Source organism: Camelus ferus, chromosome 8, assembly GCF_009834535.1.
Source record: "Camelus ferus isolate YT-003-E chromosome 8, BCGSAC_Cfer_1.0, whole genome shotgun sequence".
Classification (NCBI taxonomy): Eukaryota; Metazoa; Chordata; class Mammalia; order Artiodactyla; family Camelidae; genus Camelus; species Camelus ferus.
In genome coordinates, this window is record NC_045703.1 from 51409486 (window position 1) to 51427567 (window position 18082).

An 18082-nucleotide genomic window follows, 5' to 3' on the forward strand; every position below is an offset into this window, starting at 1 on the left:
ATGCTTACTCACTTCCTAGTTGGATATCCTTGGACAGACTCCTTAACCACCCTGTGCTTTTATCTCCTCGTCTGTAAAATGGGGGGAATAGCAGCACCTACCTGGTAAGATTGTGGTGAGGATAAAATAGGGTGATCGTTGTAAGGAATTTAGCACAGTGTATGGCACAAAGCAAGTGCGTCAGCAGTGTTGTGTGTTACTGCTTCTATTCCTACCACTTCTGCCACTTCTCCCTCCTGCTGCCCAGTCCATCAGCTCAGGGGGCGGGGCCAGGAAGAGTCTCATACACAGTACGCATTGCAGGTCCCCTCGCCAGCTGATCTTAAAGATCCCGTGGTCTTTAACTGTCTTTGATTCTGGAACATCCAGTTTTGCCTTGTCCTTTGACACACGTTGGGCAGCTGTGCATTCCTAGGAACCAAAAAGTAACCACCTCTAGACTTGTCTTACTTCTCTGCTACCTCGGTGCCACCATTGAGGCAGGCAGGGCCAGCTGCCATGTTCATCGCTTTTACGACTTTCAAGTTTAGTCTGTTGATCTTCTACTAATAGGTCTCCAAATACTGGCAGGTGAGCATTGATGTCATTCATACTAAGAGACACACCTCACAGATTTCATATTATTCTGGAAATGCTCCCAGGAATACAGTTTTATGTGGAATACAGAAATTTCTATTAAAAATTAAAATGAGGAAATACTTATTCTTCTAGGAGCCTGGAAAGAAGAGGATGTTTAATGGTTATGTCGACAGTAACACCTGTTTGGAAAACTTATGCTAGCTTTCTAATTCCAGCCCAGTGGTGCCTTCTGCTAGCCTTGCTGAGGACAGGAGTTGACACATGTTTGCTCTACTGGAAATCCTGGAAAGCCTGTCTTAATGGACTTTGTAATGACACCATAATAGACCACGGTACTCGTAGTTAATGTCTGGCCATAGATCAAACATTGTCAGAGAGAAGGAAAGCAATAATCTGGGCCGCCATTCTTCATAAGTAAATTCCCAGAATGCTTAAAAAGATAAGGGCCTTTGCTACATACTGTTATTTTTAAAAAAATTGACCATTGAAATTGGGAAAAAATATTTCAATTCACAAGAAACCTGGCCTTAAGCTAATTATTTTTGGACAAACATTTTTAGCCAAGCAGCTAGAAAATTCATGTGATAACTGTACTTTAGAGTGGTGTTATTATTAGCATCAGATGAAATTTTGGAGATGGTGGTCTGACTGTGATAGCCCACGAGTGAGGGCTCCATGATCATTTCCTATTAGATTAAAATTACTTGTTTGGGTATAAAGGTAAATGCAAATTATAGCATTTGGGGCTTAGAAATAAGTTTTATACCCTTTCTCCATGTATGAGGAATTTCTATACCAACTTCAGTCATCTTCAGAAGCACGAACCCTTTTATTTTGTAAGTCTGTAATACTCATAATGGCCCAAATAAAAACTTTAAGTCCTTGTTTTGGTACTAATATCATTACAACATTAAGATGCATTTACCACTTTTTCTCCCCAAAATTAGAATTGGATGAGTCATCAGGGAAAAAGACTGGATTCCCATTACATATAAAGGGTGTATTAATTTATTCTTGGTGCTTCTACATAACTCATTCTGATAATAAATTATCTAAACTAGGTATTTTTTGTAAAAAAGTCTCCAGTCATTTTATATAGATACTTTGTCAGAAAATGTTTTAAAATGTGATATGGTAGATGCTTTCAAATGCTGGTCTAAGTATACTATTCAGGAGACGTAACGCCACACCATGTAGTTTTTATTTATTTCTGTCTAACTGTGGCATAGCACATTTCTATAACATCCTAAGTGCTATTTTTGAAAAAACTTTATCATACATTTTACTCACATACTGCTATCTGCTAGTGTTTATAAACACGAGAAACTGAACCATGTCACATTCTTAGGCGTGTGTAGCAATTGAATTAAATTCCTGGAGGGAAAATAATGTGGTTCCCTCTTTTAGAGGTTTCCCCGAGATTAAACAGGAAGTAGCTAATAACGAAACCCAAGGTTCTGATGGGAGTGTTCTCATTAAGAAAGAAGGCCCTAGGCTTTCAATTGGATGGTTAAAAAAAAAAGTCAATGATGCTTGCTTCCGACAAATTAAACAGGAATGAGGTTAGATCTCTTAGTCTAGGAGCTGTTCTCCGTGGTTATACGATCTAACAGGAGGGGGAGAAGAGGCAACTTTGATTCATTGAAATGGCCATGGAATCCAAATACAAATTTTATTGCTGAGCAAGCAAGAGTATCAGAACTGTAGCATATCAGAAGGAAGATTTCTCTGAAGATGCATTACCTTTGACATGGATTCGTAGATAGCAAGGAGCTACTTAATACTGAGGTTGAATACTTGTTCCCTTTGGTAATATTTTTTACCATTGTGTGTACCATTTCCATAAATGCTAAGCAGACTATGAGAGCCGGGTGTATAACTAATGACATCTCTGACTAGAGCAATTAGTGCTTTCTTCCCCCTTCTTTCTGATGGATAATCTTCAGTGAGGTCATTAATTGGTACAGCTGGTGAGTCTTCAAAGACTGGGAATTGTGACTGGATTTCTGCCTCTGTAAGTGTGTTAGAGATGTGAGCATCCTATCTGGGGAGGGCAGGCTGGCTTTGTCGGTAGGGAAAGATACGATACTAGATGCTGAGAAAGCATTTGATGAATGTTCTTTTATTGGACATCTTATTTTATGTGCATCTCTAGAAAATAGAAATGAATATTGGTGGAGTGCTTTACATTTTTAAAGGAGAAATGACAGGCCAATTATTTAACATTTGTTATAGACACTCCTAGGAACCAAAAAGTAACCACCTCTAGACTTGTCTTACTTCTCTGCTAAGTACATTACATTCATATAAAGATCAACAGCTAGGGAAATGGCAGGACCAGTATTTGAACTGTAATTCAGCCTGGGGTCAAACATACACTCTTTTTTTTTTTTCCCCAAGTTGAAGTATAATCAGGTTACAATGTTGTGTCAATTTCTGGTATACAGCATAATGTTTCAGTCACACATATACATACATATATTCATTTTCATATTCTTCTTCATTATAGGTTACTACAAGATATTGAATATAGTTCTCTGTGCTATACAGTGGAAACTTGTTTATCTGTCTTACATAGAGTAGTTAGTATCTGCAAATCTCAAACTCCCAATTTATCCAGTTTATCTCTTCCCACCCCCTTCCCCACCGGTAACCATAAGTCTTCTGTGAATCTTTCTGTTTTATAAGTTCATTTGTGTCTTTTTTTTTTTTTTTTTAAGATTCCACATATAAGTGATATCGTATGGTATTTTTCTTTCTCTTTCTGGCTTACTTCACTTTGAATGACAGTCTCCAGGTCCATCTATGTTGCTGCAAATGGCATTATTTTATTTTTTTATGGCTGAGTAGTATTCCATTGTATACATACAGCACAACTTCTTTATCCAGTTATCTGTCAATGGACATTTAGATTGTTTCCACATCTTGGTTGTTGTAAATAGTGCTGCTATGAACATTAGGGTGCATGTATCTTTTTGAATTAAGGTTCCCTCTGGATATATGTCCAGAGTGGGATTGCTGGATCATATGGTAAGTTTATTTTTAGTTTTTTGAGGAATCTCCATACTGTTTTCCATGATGGCTGCACCAAACTACATTCCTGCCAACAGTGTAGAAGGGTTCCCTTTTCCCCACACCCTCTCCAGCATTTATTGTTTGTGGACTTACTGAATAATGGCCATTCTGACTGGTGTGAGCAAACCTGCACTTTTGAACAGTGGGTTACCTTGTCTTCTAGGTCTATCCTGAAAGATGTAGGTGTTTGTCATTACTGTCTCCATTTTATAGATGACTGAACAGAAAAGTTAAGTCACAGACTAATAAGAGGCAAAGGTAGGAGTGGCTCAGAGTCCTGTATGCTTTCTGTATCCTTCCATGGCAGTGTATCCCTCATAGTTCTGTGAGCTGAATTCAGATATGAAGAAAGAATCAGTCTCTTTCCTACCAAATTAGCTTATGGCTCTGGGGTGTGTATGTGTGTGTGACAGAGTTGGGGGAAGAGAGAATCTCATTTACCATTGAGGTATTTTTATATTTTATAACAATTGGTCTTATAGAAGGAATGATCATTAGTAAAGTTTAAGAGTGAAGTGACCTAATTGTCTTGTTTTCCTCATAAACAAGGAGAAATCCTCCTTAGTCTGAAGCTACTAAGACACTTTAGAAGATTTGCAGCAATCTCTAGTATGAATGAAAAATCCAGTGTTTGATGAAAAATGGTTAATTTAGAATGTACCCATTATTGGAAGATGAGCTGACTTGCTTACAAACATATTTCTGCAGTTAATGCAGGGAAGCATCTAAAATATGTGATTCTGTGAAGTAAGTGGCCCTCAGATAACCCTCCCTCTTCCTGCTGCTCAGATCAAATGATAATAATCTTTCTCCTTTGTACACATATAGCTAAAATTCTTACTAAGTTTTCCTCCCACGTTTCTTTATCCTTTGGTATGACTGCATTAGACAGACAATAAAAGTATATGAAAAAGGAAGAAGCAAACATTGAAAACTGGGAAATGTTATTTTCCATTTAAGAATTTATGCATTATTTTTTAGATGAAGATATTTTCATATTATCTATTAATTTTTTTTTTTTAAGATTCACCATCTCCAGGTGCCATGCCATTTGAATATATTTGAGAGCAACTCTACTAAGTATTTTGAAACTTTTCCCCCGGTATTTGTTAAGCAAGTGTAAATGCAGAGGCCTTCGGTATGTACTGCGGATGTTCTAGAGTTCCTAGTAGAGTGGGGAGATCCTCCAATGTTTTTCAATCATTTATTGCACAAATAATTGATTGTTTCCTGTGTGCCTGGCACTGTGCTAGATGCAAGGGATCATGGTGAAGACAACAAAACCAAAACCAAACAGAAAAAGAATCTTTGTCTGGAGGCTAGTGATAGAGATAGAAATCAATGAAATAGATAAATACACATAAACTGTGACAAATATAAGGAGAGAAAAATCTAGGGAAATAAGAGTGTATTTATAATAGGGCCTGATGAGGGCAGATGAAGAGGGCAGAGAAGGCTATTCCTAAGACGTGACATTTAAATAAGGTCTAGAGCATAAGTAAGAATCAGATAGACAGGAAGGATAGGGTTGGAGAAAGGGAAGAAAGGAATTCTATTTGTTAGGATTCATTTCCGCTAAAACAAGGCAGAAATTTATTTTTCTTTTGCATGCACTTAGCTCACTATTGTCTGACCCCGTTATCAGAGACCCTTGTGTGTTGCATTTTGTTTCTCCACCTTGTTATCCACAGTGGCTCTCTGTTTCCTGCCCAAATATCCACCTTCCAACCACTTGGCAGGAGGAAGGAGAGGGAGGGCACTTCTGCTTCTCTCCCATTGGCCAGGACTCGGTCATGTGGCAACAGGTGTGAGGAAGGCTGGGAAGTGTAGTCTTTATTTTGGGCAGCCATGTGCCCAGAATTCTATTCTTGAAAAAGACAAGGATGGTGTTGAGCGAGAACTGGCAGTCTGCCACAATCACGGGTCATGTCGGAATCACAGTCTGACGTATTTCCCCAGCTAGGGGCAGCCGGTGCATCATCCCCTCCGCCACCTCCTGTTTTTTTTTGGTTTGTTTGTTTGTTTTTTAACTGCATTTTTCTCCAAGGGAAGGCACGATGAAGCATTCAGAGAAGCATAAGGTTAGCTAAGGCCATGGGCCCCCTGCAATGGCTTATTCAGGGAACCTGCATATTGTAATTTCTCCAACTAGTTAGTCCTCAACTCTTGACTCAGGCATAGTGGAAAACTTCACTAGCTAGCAAGTGAAAACTGATGACATATTGTTAGTGTTGTTTTTATCCCTTTGGCGCCTAGCAGAGCATCTGGCACACGGCTTACTAATTGCTTGCTAATTTAGTTACTGACTAATGGAGGGAGGGAAACACATGTGGTTTTCAGTGGCCCACCAGATGAATGACAAACGAAAGAAACTAAAGTTGTGATTATAGACAATAATCTATGTGAGTTCAAAGATGAGGAAGACCAACATGGATTCACACTTTAGAATTAAAGTAACCTGGTACCTCATCAGAGCCTTGTTTTTAATAGGTGAATTGAAGTCCTGAGTGGTTCAGTTACTTGGCTGGGCTTACACAGTTTCTGGCTGCAGAATCACTATTTCAACCAGTCGTATTTTTCTGGAAAGGCTTTGTAACAAGGCTGAGAGTTGGTCTGGTTTGGGGATGTGTGGTTCTGGATAGGCGGAGAAGAAAACTCCATACTTGCGTTTAACTGCAAAGCCGATGTGAGTAATATGGCTTCTGAAAAAGAGTGAAACATAATGAAAGAACATAAATCTCTTAGAGTAGATAGGAATTCATTGAGGAAACTTTAAGTGGCCAAGTGGACCTGCGAGAGTGGAAGAATGGCTTGGTGTAACTGTCCTGTGACATGATCACTGGACTCTATTCTTTTTTAAACTTCTTGTTACTTTTCTTCTTTTCAAAATAACCTGGTAGCAGAGTAGGTAAGAGCACAGCTTCTCGAGCTAGAATGCCTGGTGACCTTGGGGTAGTTATTTATCTGTGCTTCAATCTTCTGATCTGTAAAATGCAAAAAAAGTTAATATATTGTTATAATTATGGTATAATGAGTCTTAAATGAGTTAATATAAAAGAAGGGCCTAGAACAGTGCTTAGCATGAGGTTGGTGTTAGCTTTGGTATTGTCACAGTTATCAGAAGAGAATGTATGTAGCATGATGATAAAATGAACATCTCTGAACTTTGAAAGGTTTTGGAATTTAGATCATTGTATTGGAGGGCGGGCAATCTTGGTAGAGAAGAGAAGTCTTGGAGATGGAAATGGAGAGGGTGGAACCTGGGATTAGTGAGGGATAGTAGTTGATGAGCCTGAAGGGGAGGTTGAAGCAGGCACTAGGAGCCTGGTCGGAGTAGGCAGCTGGGAATCCATACTGTAAGCAGCAGAGTGACATGAGCAGAGCTGCATATTAGATGTTGAAGTGGGAGGAAGGGGAAAGGGTTTTGCAGGATGCTCAGGGAAATGGCAGAACCCAAGTCAGAGGCACTGACGAGATGGCTTATTGTGAGAACCAGGCTGGTGGCGATAGGAGGGGTGCCCTGCAGCTGAGTGTGCTGAGCGGATCTGCGGTAGCTGGTGGCTGGCAGTGGCATAGGTGGTTAGTAGGTGAGAAGGAGAAAATCCAAGGTGATTACGGGACTTGGAGCCAGAGTTTCTTGCTGAATGATGGGTTTTAAGGGGCTCACTTAGGAGACAGATGGTGAGTTCACATTGTCAGATAGCCAAGAATTATAATATTTTAAAAGAACAATTTAAAGAGGTATAAGGATTTTCACATTACAGCCATTCCAAAATAGAAAATGTTCATTGTAAATCCCATCACTGTGACTGATCTCTGTATGTTCGTTTCTAATCATATCTATTTATGTGTTTACAGTTATATTCATTGTGTATTTCTTGCTTTTCACTTAACTTTAGATCATAAGCATTTCCCATGTGGCTATATTTATCCCTTTAAGGATAATTTTAATGGTCGCATAATTAGAATTTTAGAACAGGAAGAAGTGTTAGCTGTTTACCGTCTTAGAGACTTAGTGTGGTTGACTGTGATTTTCATGAAATTGCATGTATTCATTTCTGATGTTTATAAGCTGAAATTAAAGATTGAAACTTGGGAGAAATATTGACTCTAGAAATACATTTGTGAAGCCTTTAGTTAGAGGTAGGAGTTAGGAGAGTTTACCAGGGGAGAGAATATAGAGGGAGAGGATTAGAAGAATGAGAACAGTTTATTTGTTCAAGTGAATTAGCTAACTTCATTATAATTTAATATTTACATATTTTTTTCTATGGAAATCGCTAGATTTCCTAGAACTCTTTGCTAAGGGCACCTCTGATGCGTATCAATGAATATTAAACTTATTACTCGTGGCAACAAGTAAAGGCCAGAAAAGAACCTGGGACATGACCACAAACCAATAAGTAATTTGAAATATTTTCCAAACTGGAGACTCAGGAGCTCTAGAAAAATCTGCTATTGACTGAAAACAAAAACAAAAACAAAAAAACCTCTCAGAATAGCTATTTGCAGAATTTGGGCAAATTGAGCCAAAGAGTGATTTTTGTAATTACCTGTCACCTGGGCCTAAGACAAATCAATTTAAGTTGTACATGGTAGAAGTTCCCTCAGGAGTTCACTCAGATAACCTGATTCCTTTTTTGGGGGAGATCAAAATAAAGATTGGGGTTGTAGCTCAACCGCCAGTTGTTTCCTTCAATCCAAGATCTTGGAAGCATCGTGAACGGTCAGTGGCTCACCCCAGACCCCCCCCCCCCCCCGGAAGTCCTGGATTCCAGCTTTGAGGTTTTGGGAAGCAGGTTGAGATTTTCAGTTTTATCCACCTACATGGGGTATAAATGACCTAAGTGTGGTTCCCAACAGGGGAGCCTTTTGTCCCCCAGGGAATATTTGGTGGTCACAGCTGGGGGAGGGAGTGCCAGGGTAGGGGCCAAGGACGCTGCTTAACACCCTACAGTGCATAGGACGACCCCCCACAAAAAGAAGTTTTTTGGCCCAGAATGTCAGTAGTGCTTGAGGTTGAGCAACTTTGATCAAAAAAGAAAAAAAAAAAAATGCTTATCTTTGGCATCCACATTTGAAGTGTTGACAATAGGAAAATGTCCTCAGAAATTCTGTGTTGACTTTGTGATTCCCCCACCCACCTCACTCTAAAGATATGGATTCTTCCCTCCTGCTGTCTTCACAAGACTGAGCCTGCTTTGTTGTTTGCACATGCACCATGAGGGGAAGAACCTGTTTTCTTTTTCAAGGCCAAGGTACACTTTCAGCAGTTCACACTGGGAATGCTGCCCTCCCAGAGGATGGGTGAGACCCACCCCAACCCCTGTCCCGAGAGAATGGTGTTTGGTGTCCCAGTATTCTTGTCCTCAGCACTGTTTGACAGAGTCAAAAAAGAATTGGGCTGTTTCTAAAGAGAAGGAATTATGCAAATATATTTAAGTTGATGAATTTTCAAGCCAGTATACATGAGAGGCCAGAAGGGAATGTGCATTAAGTAATAAAGCCAAATTTTCAGCCAGAACCAGAGCCAGGATTTGAAATATGCCTGCACTGAGGATTTTCAGAGTCTGCTCCTCTCCAAGTCCTAGGAAAGACGAAGCCTTCTGTGGGATGTGCTCAAATTTTGAGTTATTTTTGGTGCTACAGAAGATGATTTTATTTGGCTTGATTTAAAAATAACATCTGATACTTAGAAAAATGAAACTACAGTCACCTCCAGAAGCATGTATGTGTACACTGAAATCATTTTAATGGCTTAACAAAGAGAAATATCATTCCTTGTTCATTCACTATGCCTCCATGTCCTCGGTGTGCCTTAGGGTAGGTTGACTCCCCCAGATTAGCTCACTTCTTGCTGGTTTCCTTGTCTTCTTCCCTGGCTTTAAGTCCTTAATTAGATATGTTACAATCTGGAAATTTAGAGTTCCATGAAAAGATGAGTGTAGCATTGCAATTGTGCTATGTGTTAGACCCAGAGCACAGTGTATTTTCCCTGTCATAATGCTCATTATTACTCATTGTCATCCCTTATTTTGTGACTGTCTTCAAAACCAGATGTCAGCTTTACAAAGATCAAGGATCAAGGGTCTCTTTTTGTTCACTGCTGTATGCCTGATGCCTAGCACTAGACTTGACCGCGTGTAACACCGCCATTGACATATCTGTCACATGGATGAAGGGAAGCCTGAGTAATGCAACACCAGGCAGATGTAAAGTGGCTGGATGCTCACTATCCAGTGAGCTCAGGAATCACTTCGTCACTCCTGCATTCCCTGGAAATGGTCCTCGAGAGGACTCGTTTGGAACCTTGGCAGAAATGAGCTTTGACTCAGAAATCTTACAAGTTACTGGTTACTATGTTGAGCGCTAAGAATAAGTTCTCAGCAGAGCCTAACAGCAGATGTCAGGTGGGAGAATGTTCCATAAGTCTCATGGGAGATGCCCTCTAGTTTCTGGTGATGATTTTCTCCCAGTCCTGAGGGAAGTCCTGCCAAATAGCTGGGTAAGCTGAGTGGGGGCTTACTACACTCTGATTGCCCTAACCAGGTCATCTAAAACTCTAGTAGTATCACCTATACGATTGCCTAAGCTGCCTTTAGCCAGTTATACCACCTGGATCTGGCACTCAGGTTCCCAGGACAGTTTTCCTGTGTACCACCTGGCTGTCTTACCACATTGTCCACACAGTGTACAAAAATGACTAGGTACACAGATACGTAGTCCCATTGAAACACAATGAGGTTGATTACTTATGTGGACAATGCATAGGAGGGATGGAGCATGGGCCAGGATTCACCACACTTCCCAGAGCCCAGTAAGGTGCTGTAAACATAGCAGGCATCAAAAAGTTAGACCTTACATCTAAGGAACTTATAAATCTAAGGGGGTGGGGAGGGGAGAGGGCATGCAGATTTAAGAAGTGTATCTACGCTGCTCCAAATAAACACTACATAATAAGCCTTTTGCATTTTCTGCCCATTCTGTGATTAAATTACATGTGTAGAGTAATTTATGTGATGGAGTTTGAACAAGGTATATATCCTGGTTCTCTAAAACATGTTACTTCATTAATACATAATGTAAAGCTTTGTGAAATACATAGGAATGGGGGTATGTGAGAGATTTCAACCAGACTGACTAGAATGATAGGGAGTAGGTATGGGGAACAGTGGTCTCAAACGTGAGTGACCGCTGCCTTCTATTTTGTGAATTCCCTGTATCCCTTCACCAAATGCACCCCAGTCAGTTCCTTGTCACTGGGAACACTAGGATCTGCCTTTAATTTTATCGACATCATATTGTCTGCTTTATCCCTCTGATGTCCAATTTGCCTCAGTACTTCTAGTTTTAGTTGTGATTTGTTGCCCTGACCAGTCCTAAAATAATATGTGCAAAACATTTAACATGAGCAAGCATTTTAATTGATGTGTAATAAGATTCTAACCAGCCTTTTTAGCATCGTCTCCAGCCTCTGCCTTCACACTGCATGCCTTTACTCACGACATTTCCTTTGCTCGGTATCTCTGTCCTTCCCTTTTCTCTCCTGTATCAGTGCTTTGCTCACATGTCATCTCATCTGTGAATTCTCTGTTCTCCAAAGTTGGGATGTCTTCAGACTTTCAAAATTATTATATACCTCATGATTGCAGTAGCATTTAGTACCGTCAGCCATAAAACAGAATTGTATGGGCATTCGTTTCTCCAATAGATGGTGAGATTTTTATGGTAAAGATGGTACTTGCTTTGTATTTGACCCCACAGCTATCAGAACTTTGGTGAAAAATGACTTGAATTGATTCCAGGACCTGAATTGATACCGGAGAACTCCCAAGTAGAGAGGAAGTAGAGCTGGGTCAGCATGATGAGAACTTTGGGCAGTAGGAATTGTGGGCAGTGATGTGTAATAGGGTGAAGACTTCGAAAAATTTATGCTTTTGAATGTGGATGATCTGATTGATTTTTTTAACTTAAAATGCATTTAATCATTTACATTGGAATGGCTGCCATGATTACATCAAATGGAGACTTGTTTAATCTCTGTGAGAAGACAGGCTAAAGATACATGTGCTGTGCACTTTTTTTTAAACTGTCGTTTAATTAGTTCTTCCATTAAATATCGTTATGAGGTAGGATGAGAATTTTAAAGATAAAGGGATAGAGGACGTAGGCAAAGTCATAGCAATTAAGTACTGAATCACATGCCACAATAACATTAGTAAAACATTTATGTTTGAGCCCTGACATCACAGCCCCTGCTCTGTCATGATTATGATCATGGGGCAGAACGAGCCTGATGGAAAGACCCCAATCATAATGGGAAGATGCTCATGGGAGAGGACTGACCTCGGGTATTCTTGATCAGAAGTGTGCACCTGTGATCTTGTACGTGTATTCATTACTTGTCCACATCTGTCTCCCTCTGTTCCTAACGTGGCTGCATTTTTCAGATTATTTCAGATTCAGATCCCTTGTGCCCAATTCTGGCAATAAATCAGCTTCACTCTCTGCTTTCCAGTCTGATCTTTTTTATCCAGGGTTTCTATACACATTTTTAATTGAGGGGTTGTTTCTTGGGTGTAGGAGCTGTTCAATGATGGTTTTTGAATAACTGGGGTTTTGACTAGCCCTGATCCTAATCTTTCCCTTCCCGTGGAAGGGTCTGTGCCTGCTCTGCCCATCCTCTTAGTTCATCTGTGGAGGCAGTTCCAGCAAGTTAGGTTACATGACGCCTCCTACCACCCAAGTTCCTGCTGTTCAGTGATAATGTAGTCAAAATGCTTTAATGACCCTGTGAGGGGTGTGTTTTTAATGGAATCACCCTCAATATTTAGGTGCTCCTGTTTTCCTTAAGGCCAACGTGCTCAGAATATGGATTGAAACTTTTTACCCTTTCATTATGCAGTGGTAGTCAGACACTTTAATTAAATGTCCTGCACCCGGTCTGGGTTTTAATCAAGTGAATTAGTGCTTGCCAGGCATCAGGCGCACTGCCCGTTTCTCCATGTATCAGTTTCGATAAGTCATTCCTGTCTGCTGCATCAGCCTCGCTAGACACCAGGGGCCCTTTCTATGTCTTGGGATTCGGGAGGAGCGTGGGCATTGTCAGCCCTGGAATTAAAGCCTGCGGTGCTTCCAGCAAAACTGCATGGGCTCAAACAGTCAGCTTCATTTATATGCTTCACTTTGATGCTTTTTATTGTTGTTGTTGTTGTTTTTAGTTTTTGCATAGAGCCCAATGAGTTTTCGGATATTAATTAGGTGTGGGGAGCCTTTGTTCAAAGATCTTTTGGACAGGATGTGCAGTGGCTGGGTGCCGACATCCTCAGCTTCCTTCAGGCTGTTGCTAAGAGGCCTCCCTCTACACGTGCTGGCTTCCCTGTGGTGGAGGGAGTCAAGCCTCCTCTGTTCCCTCGACAATCTTAATGATCAGATACTGACCAAATCTGCGGACTCCATGCCCTTCCTGAAGACCTCCCACTTCCTCCAGCCTCTGCTGCCGAAATGCTGCTCTTGCTCACAGAAAACTGGGTTGGGTTTGCAAATTTCTTTCCAAACCCACTCTTGTGCACCCCGTACCAATGCATGGAACAAAGGAAAGAAACGAGTCAATCATCAGTCCTATAAGGAACAGTATTAATTAGCCAGTTCAGACAGATACTTGCCATCATTAGTTTTTCTTTTTGTCAATGACTTTATCTTTTCATTGACATATAGTCAGTTACAATGTGTCAATTTCTGCTGTACAGCATGAAGTCCCAGTCATGCATATATATATATATATACACACATATATTCATTTTCCTATTCTTTTTCATTAAAGGTTATTACAAGATATTGAATATCGTTCCCTGTGCTGTGCAGAAGAAATGTGTTTTTAATCTATTTTTATATATAGTGGTTAACATTTGCAAATCTCATCATTAGTTTCGTACTGTAAAGTATTGCCAGTTGTCAACCTTTATTGAAAATACTTAAAAAAAACCGAGAGCCCAGATGGGCCAACTCACCTCCCCACCTCCACAGACCACTATCTCCATCAGCTACTCTGTCATACCCCACCTGCCTGCCACGAAACACAGCATAGAAAAAAGAAATAAGAAAGAGAAGCCGGGCGCAGTAGCAAGAAATCAGAGTAAGATAGCAGCATGTGAGAAAGCCTGGAGGGCCTTTTGGATGCCCGATGGGTGGTGGTGTCTAACAGAAAGACTAGAAATGAGTAAATGAACAAACCAGGAATTTATGAGTCTGGTGCTTGCTCTGAAGTACGTGAACCAAGAAGCTGAGATACAGGCCGTTTTAGAGAGGGTGCCCAATAGGGCCACCTCCCCCTCTACAGGGGCGACATTTGAGTTGAGGCCTGCAGGAAGGCAACCAAGTGCACCATGTGAGGAACACCTGGGAGGAGCCAAGGACAGGAGGGTTCCAGGCAGGGATCCCACCAAGTACAGAGGGCTTCGAAGACAAGCCTCTCCCCAGGCCAAATTAGGGCCTGGTGACGCTGTTGTCCTGAGCTTTCACCCCTTCTTGAATACCTGACCCTGACCCCCAAAGACAGTCATCACACAGAAGAAAGCCTTTCCCCATGAGGCCCTGGGGCAGTTGCTCCCACCTTCTGTTCCCCTCAGCCAGCATGGCATTCAGATCACTTTTATCTGGAATCAATTCTTGGCTATCAGTTACCTTAAGGAGCAAAAGGTTGAGGAACAGATCCACAATAAACTTATCTAACCTTGTGACTAGAATTGGCAAAAAGCCCCCTTCCCTTCTTTAAGTACGTCCATATGTGCTTTCTCTGAGGGAGCGACCGTTCCTGGGGCTGGCCTGGCCCATCGCTAGGAGAGCTTCCGTGTTCCGTTTGGACAGTTGCACCTTTTGGTGCACTGATGAGGTGTGTGCCCTGCGCTGGGTACATTTGCTAGGCTTCGGTGTTCTTTCATAAGTTGGGCAGAGCCAGATGAGAAACATCCCCAGAAGGCTGCCACTGCAGGCAGGGCGTGGCTGTTGGGTTTGGGGGTCAAGGAGCAGACACCAGCAATTTCATATCTGGGACCACCAGCGAGATGAGTTGCAGCTTCAGAAGCCAAATGGACAGGGGAGAATCTAACCTCTTATCTACAAAATTAGAAACAGTTCTTAAAATGCACAGGGCTTTTATTGATCTGTTCCCTAATAGCATTACAAGTAGAAAGTGGAATTTTTAATGGTTCTTAAGAGATCTTATAAATGTCATCGACTCACTGTCAATGTAACTTGGAGAATACAAGGAACCTGGGACTAATAAATAGGCCCCGGGCAGTGTTCTGGGGGAAATAACAGGAAGGAAGAGCAAAGTGCCCATGAAAGACTGTCTAATCCCATGTGGATCTGGGAAGGCGACAGGAACAGGAAAGTACAGAGCTGGCCTGGGTCCAGGGAGACGCAGTGTTGCTTACTTGGTCAGGGCGTGGGGTCAGATTACTTGGCTTGAGATCTCAGCGCCTCAGCTTATACTTCTGTGACTTCAGGCAGCTTATGTGATCATTCTAAGCTTCAATTTCCTTGTCAGTAAAATGAGGACAATAATAGCGACACTTACTAAAAATACCAATCTGGGTGATTCATGTACAGAGCCTAACACTGAGCCCAGCCATTCGGTTTTCTTGATTACTGGACCCGCCTTCTGGAGCTGTTGAGGAATGCTGCTTCTGGCTGGCCTTGGCAATGATTCTTCCCCGGGGGAGAGGGTAGCAGCCTTTACTCTGAGTCTGTTTTATTGGGCCACATGTGGCCGCTAATTAGAGAGCAGTGGGTGGGCTGAGAAGAAGCACATTAAATAAAGCAAAGAGCAAAACAGTCCTAAAACAGGACTGTCCAAATATGATATGGAAATGTATTTCTAAATGTTTAACCCCTTCTCTCTCCCTTCCTGGCCCGCCTCATGGTTGTCACAGGTTTTACTCTGCATAACCTACACCCCGACATTTGACCTGAACGGGAGCGCAGTGCTGAAGATCGCAGAGGTGAGTGCCCGCTTTCCCCTGGTCCCACCATGCTCGGGCTGCTGGTTTGTGCTGCCTGCTCACAGCTGCTCTGCCCCCATCTGGGATCAGCGTGGGGCTGGAGCTGAGCCACAGGCAGTAGTGGGGCAAGCCCGTCTCTGCTCCTGACCATGGGGTATCTCCACCAAGGCATCGGTCTGTGGGAAGCCGGCTGTGTGGGCCCCCATTGTCCATCAGAGTGCTCTGCATGCTTTGCTGTGCTTGATCTGAGGCTTTAACCATGGAAATAACAGTACTGGTTCTCCCGAGTCCGCTACACCTAGGTGTTGCATCTACTTTTTTCCCAAAGATTCATTGAAAAGAATTTGATTTTTTTAAATTACTTTTAAGAGACCAAGGATGAGGGGGATGTTTACTGATTAAATTCTGTCCCCATCTCCTAAACCCTCATGAATACATTTTGTAACGATCATTGGAAAGCCTTTTCTTTTCCATCTGTATTGCAGCCTAGAGTAGAATGTACCTTCCAACATTCCCAAGAGTGTGTCCAACAGAAATCCTGGCTTCCTGAATGTCTGGCACATGCCCTCGGCTTTTGGAAACATCATCATTCCAGAGCTGTACTTCAATAAGCTTAGAATAACTTTCTTTCATTTCTTGAAAATCTTCAGGCTTTGTATGTTTTGACAAGAGTACAAATGCAGACCTCAAGGGGCCAGTGATATTCTGAATTTTGAAATTATAGAGAAAAAAAACCTATCAGCAGTCTTTTTTTTCCCTTTACAATAAGGATTGCCATTTATTGAGAATCCCAGATAGAAGCTTAGCACTTTGGGCATGTATTCCTTTTTCTTCTTTTCCCCATCATTACAAAAAATCAAAGTTTTGTACATTAAAGGTGAACAGTTCCATGTTTTTCTGCGCATATGCTTTGTGAAACAGTCACCACAGTCAAGCTAATGAACATATCCATCATCTTACATAGTTAACATTGTCCCTGGGTAGTATTTACATTGGCTGATACATGTGCTTTTACAGTACTGTGTGGCATTAAAGAGTGAAAATTGAGGAAAAATTATTTTTGTGCACATACAACACTTCTATGTGTCTATCAAAAGAAGGAGCAGCAGACAGCTAACCCCTCACTACAATGTAAATCAGTTCTCAAATGCTTATTTATGTGGGTGGGAAGAACACTTTTCTTTACCACGTTTGTATGTTTCACTCGACATATGTAAAGAAAGAGAATACCTATCAATATTTTTAGTTGAAGTTTAAGAGATCCTTGTGAGTGAGCTCATCATTTGTAGGTTCACTTTTTTTAAATAACTGTGGTAAGAACACTTAGCATGAGGTCATAACCAAAAAAAGTGTGCAATTCAGTAATGTTACCTACAGTGCAGTGTTGTACAACAGGTCTCTAGGACTTACTCATCTTGCATAACTAAAACTTTATACGCATTGAATAGTAGCTCTCCATTACCCCCTTCCCACCGGCTGTCCCCTCCCCGCCATAACCACAATTCTACTGTCTTGTTTCTGAGTTTAAGTATTCTAGATACCGCATGCCAGTTTACTTTTAGAATGACAGATGTAATTTCTGATCAGAGCAAGAAACAGGATTGGGATGTAAGAGGCTTGGTAGTTATCGTCTGTGTGAAGGACAAGAAAGGATGCAGCATGTCACTGCCCAGACCGGCCCCCTGCTGAGCAAGGGGTGGGGAGGGGACAGGTTGTTGTAGGACCCTCAGGAGTGGGGAGGGCGACCAGGGATTCCCAAGTGGCCCCTAGAGAGGAGGGTGTCTTTGTCATCCTCACAGGGACTAGGTTTTGAATGAGAATCTGAAAGGTTCGAGATATAATTCCTCAAAAGCCATGGACCAGCCAAGTCAAGGGTGTTTCCTGAGGGTGTCTGGAAACCAGAGTAAGATTCAGCAGTCCTGTGTAGAGAGGATGAAATGTCAAAACACAGTGGTCTCAACCAAAACGTATAAAGGAAAAACAAAACTTTTTTTTTTTTTTTTAAAAAAAGAAATCACAGCCCAAGAGACATTCAAACTTAGTGGTGAAAGCGTGGACCCTGGCGTCGCACCGTGTGGATGTAAATGCTGGCTCTCCCACCTCCCAGTGGTGTTGCCTTGGATACCTCTCTGGGCTTGAGCTTGTTCTCTCTGTAAAAACAATGCTAACAGCACCTATCTCCCTATCTCCTAGTGTGGTTGTGCTGGTTAAACAAGAAAGATGTATTTCACGTAAAAAGCTTTTAGTGCGGGTCCAGCCACACAGTAAACGCTCGGTCAAGGTTAGCTGCTGTGGTTATGGAGCTGTGGACTGATGATAACGCCCAAGCTTCCACTGAATGATGTTGCTCCGAGCAGGACTCTGAAAGCCTGGGTCATTGATGAAGCCAGCTCTGGAGGGAGCAGGAGCAAGCTTACTCCCTCTTG

The 18082-nt window shown here is 41.7% G+C and overlaps 1 protein-coding gene across 3 annotated transcripts in view; it reads left to right on the top strand.

Moving 5' to 3' along the window:
- The window catches only part of ARFGEF3 (ARFGEF family member 3), a 154107-nt gene that overhangs the window by 41650 nt on the left and 94375 nt on the right, over nt 1-18082 (top strand). For all 3 annotated transcript variants that reach the window (XM_032485019.1, XM_032485021.1, XM_032485020.1), the window contains exon 5: nt 15588-15656. In XM_032485019.1, the coding sequence (XP_032340910.1) occupies nt 15588-15656 (69 nt within the window). The remainder of the gene's footprint in view (nt 1-15587; nt 15657-18082) is intronic.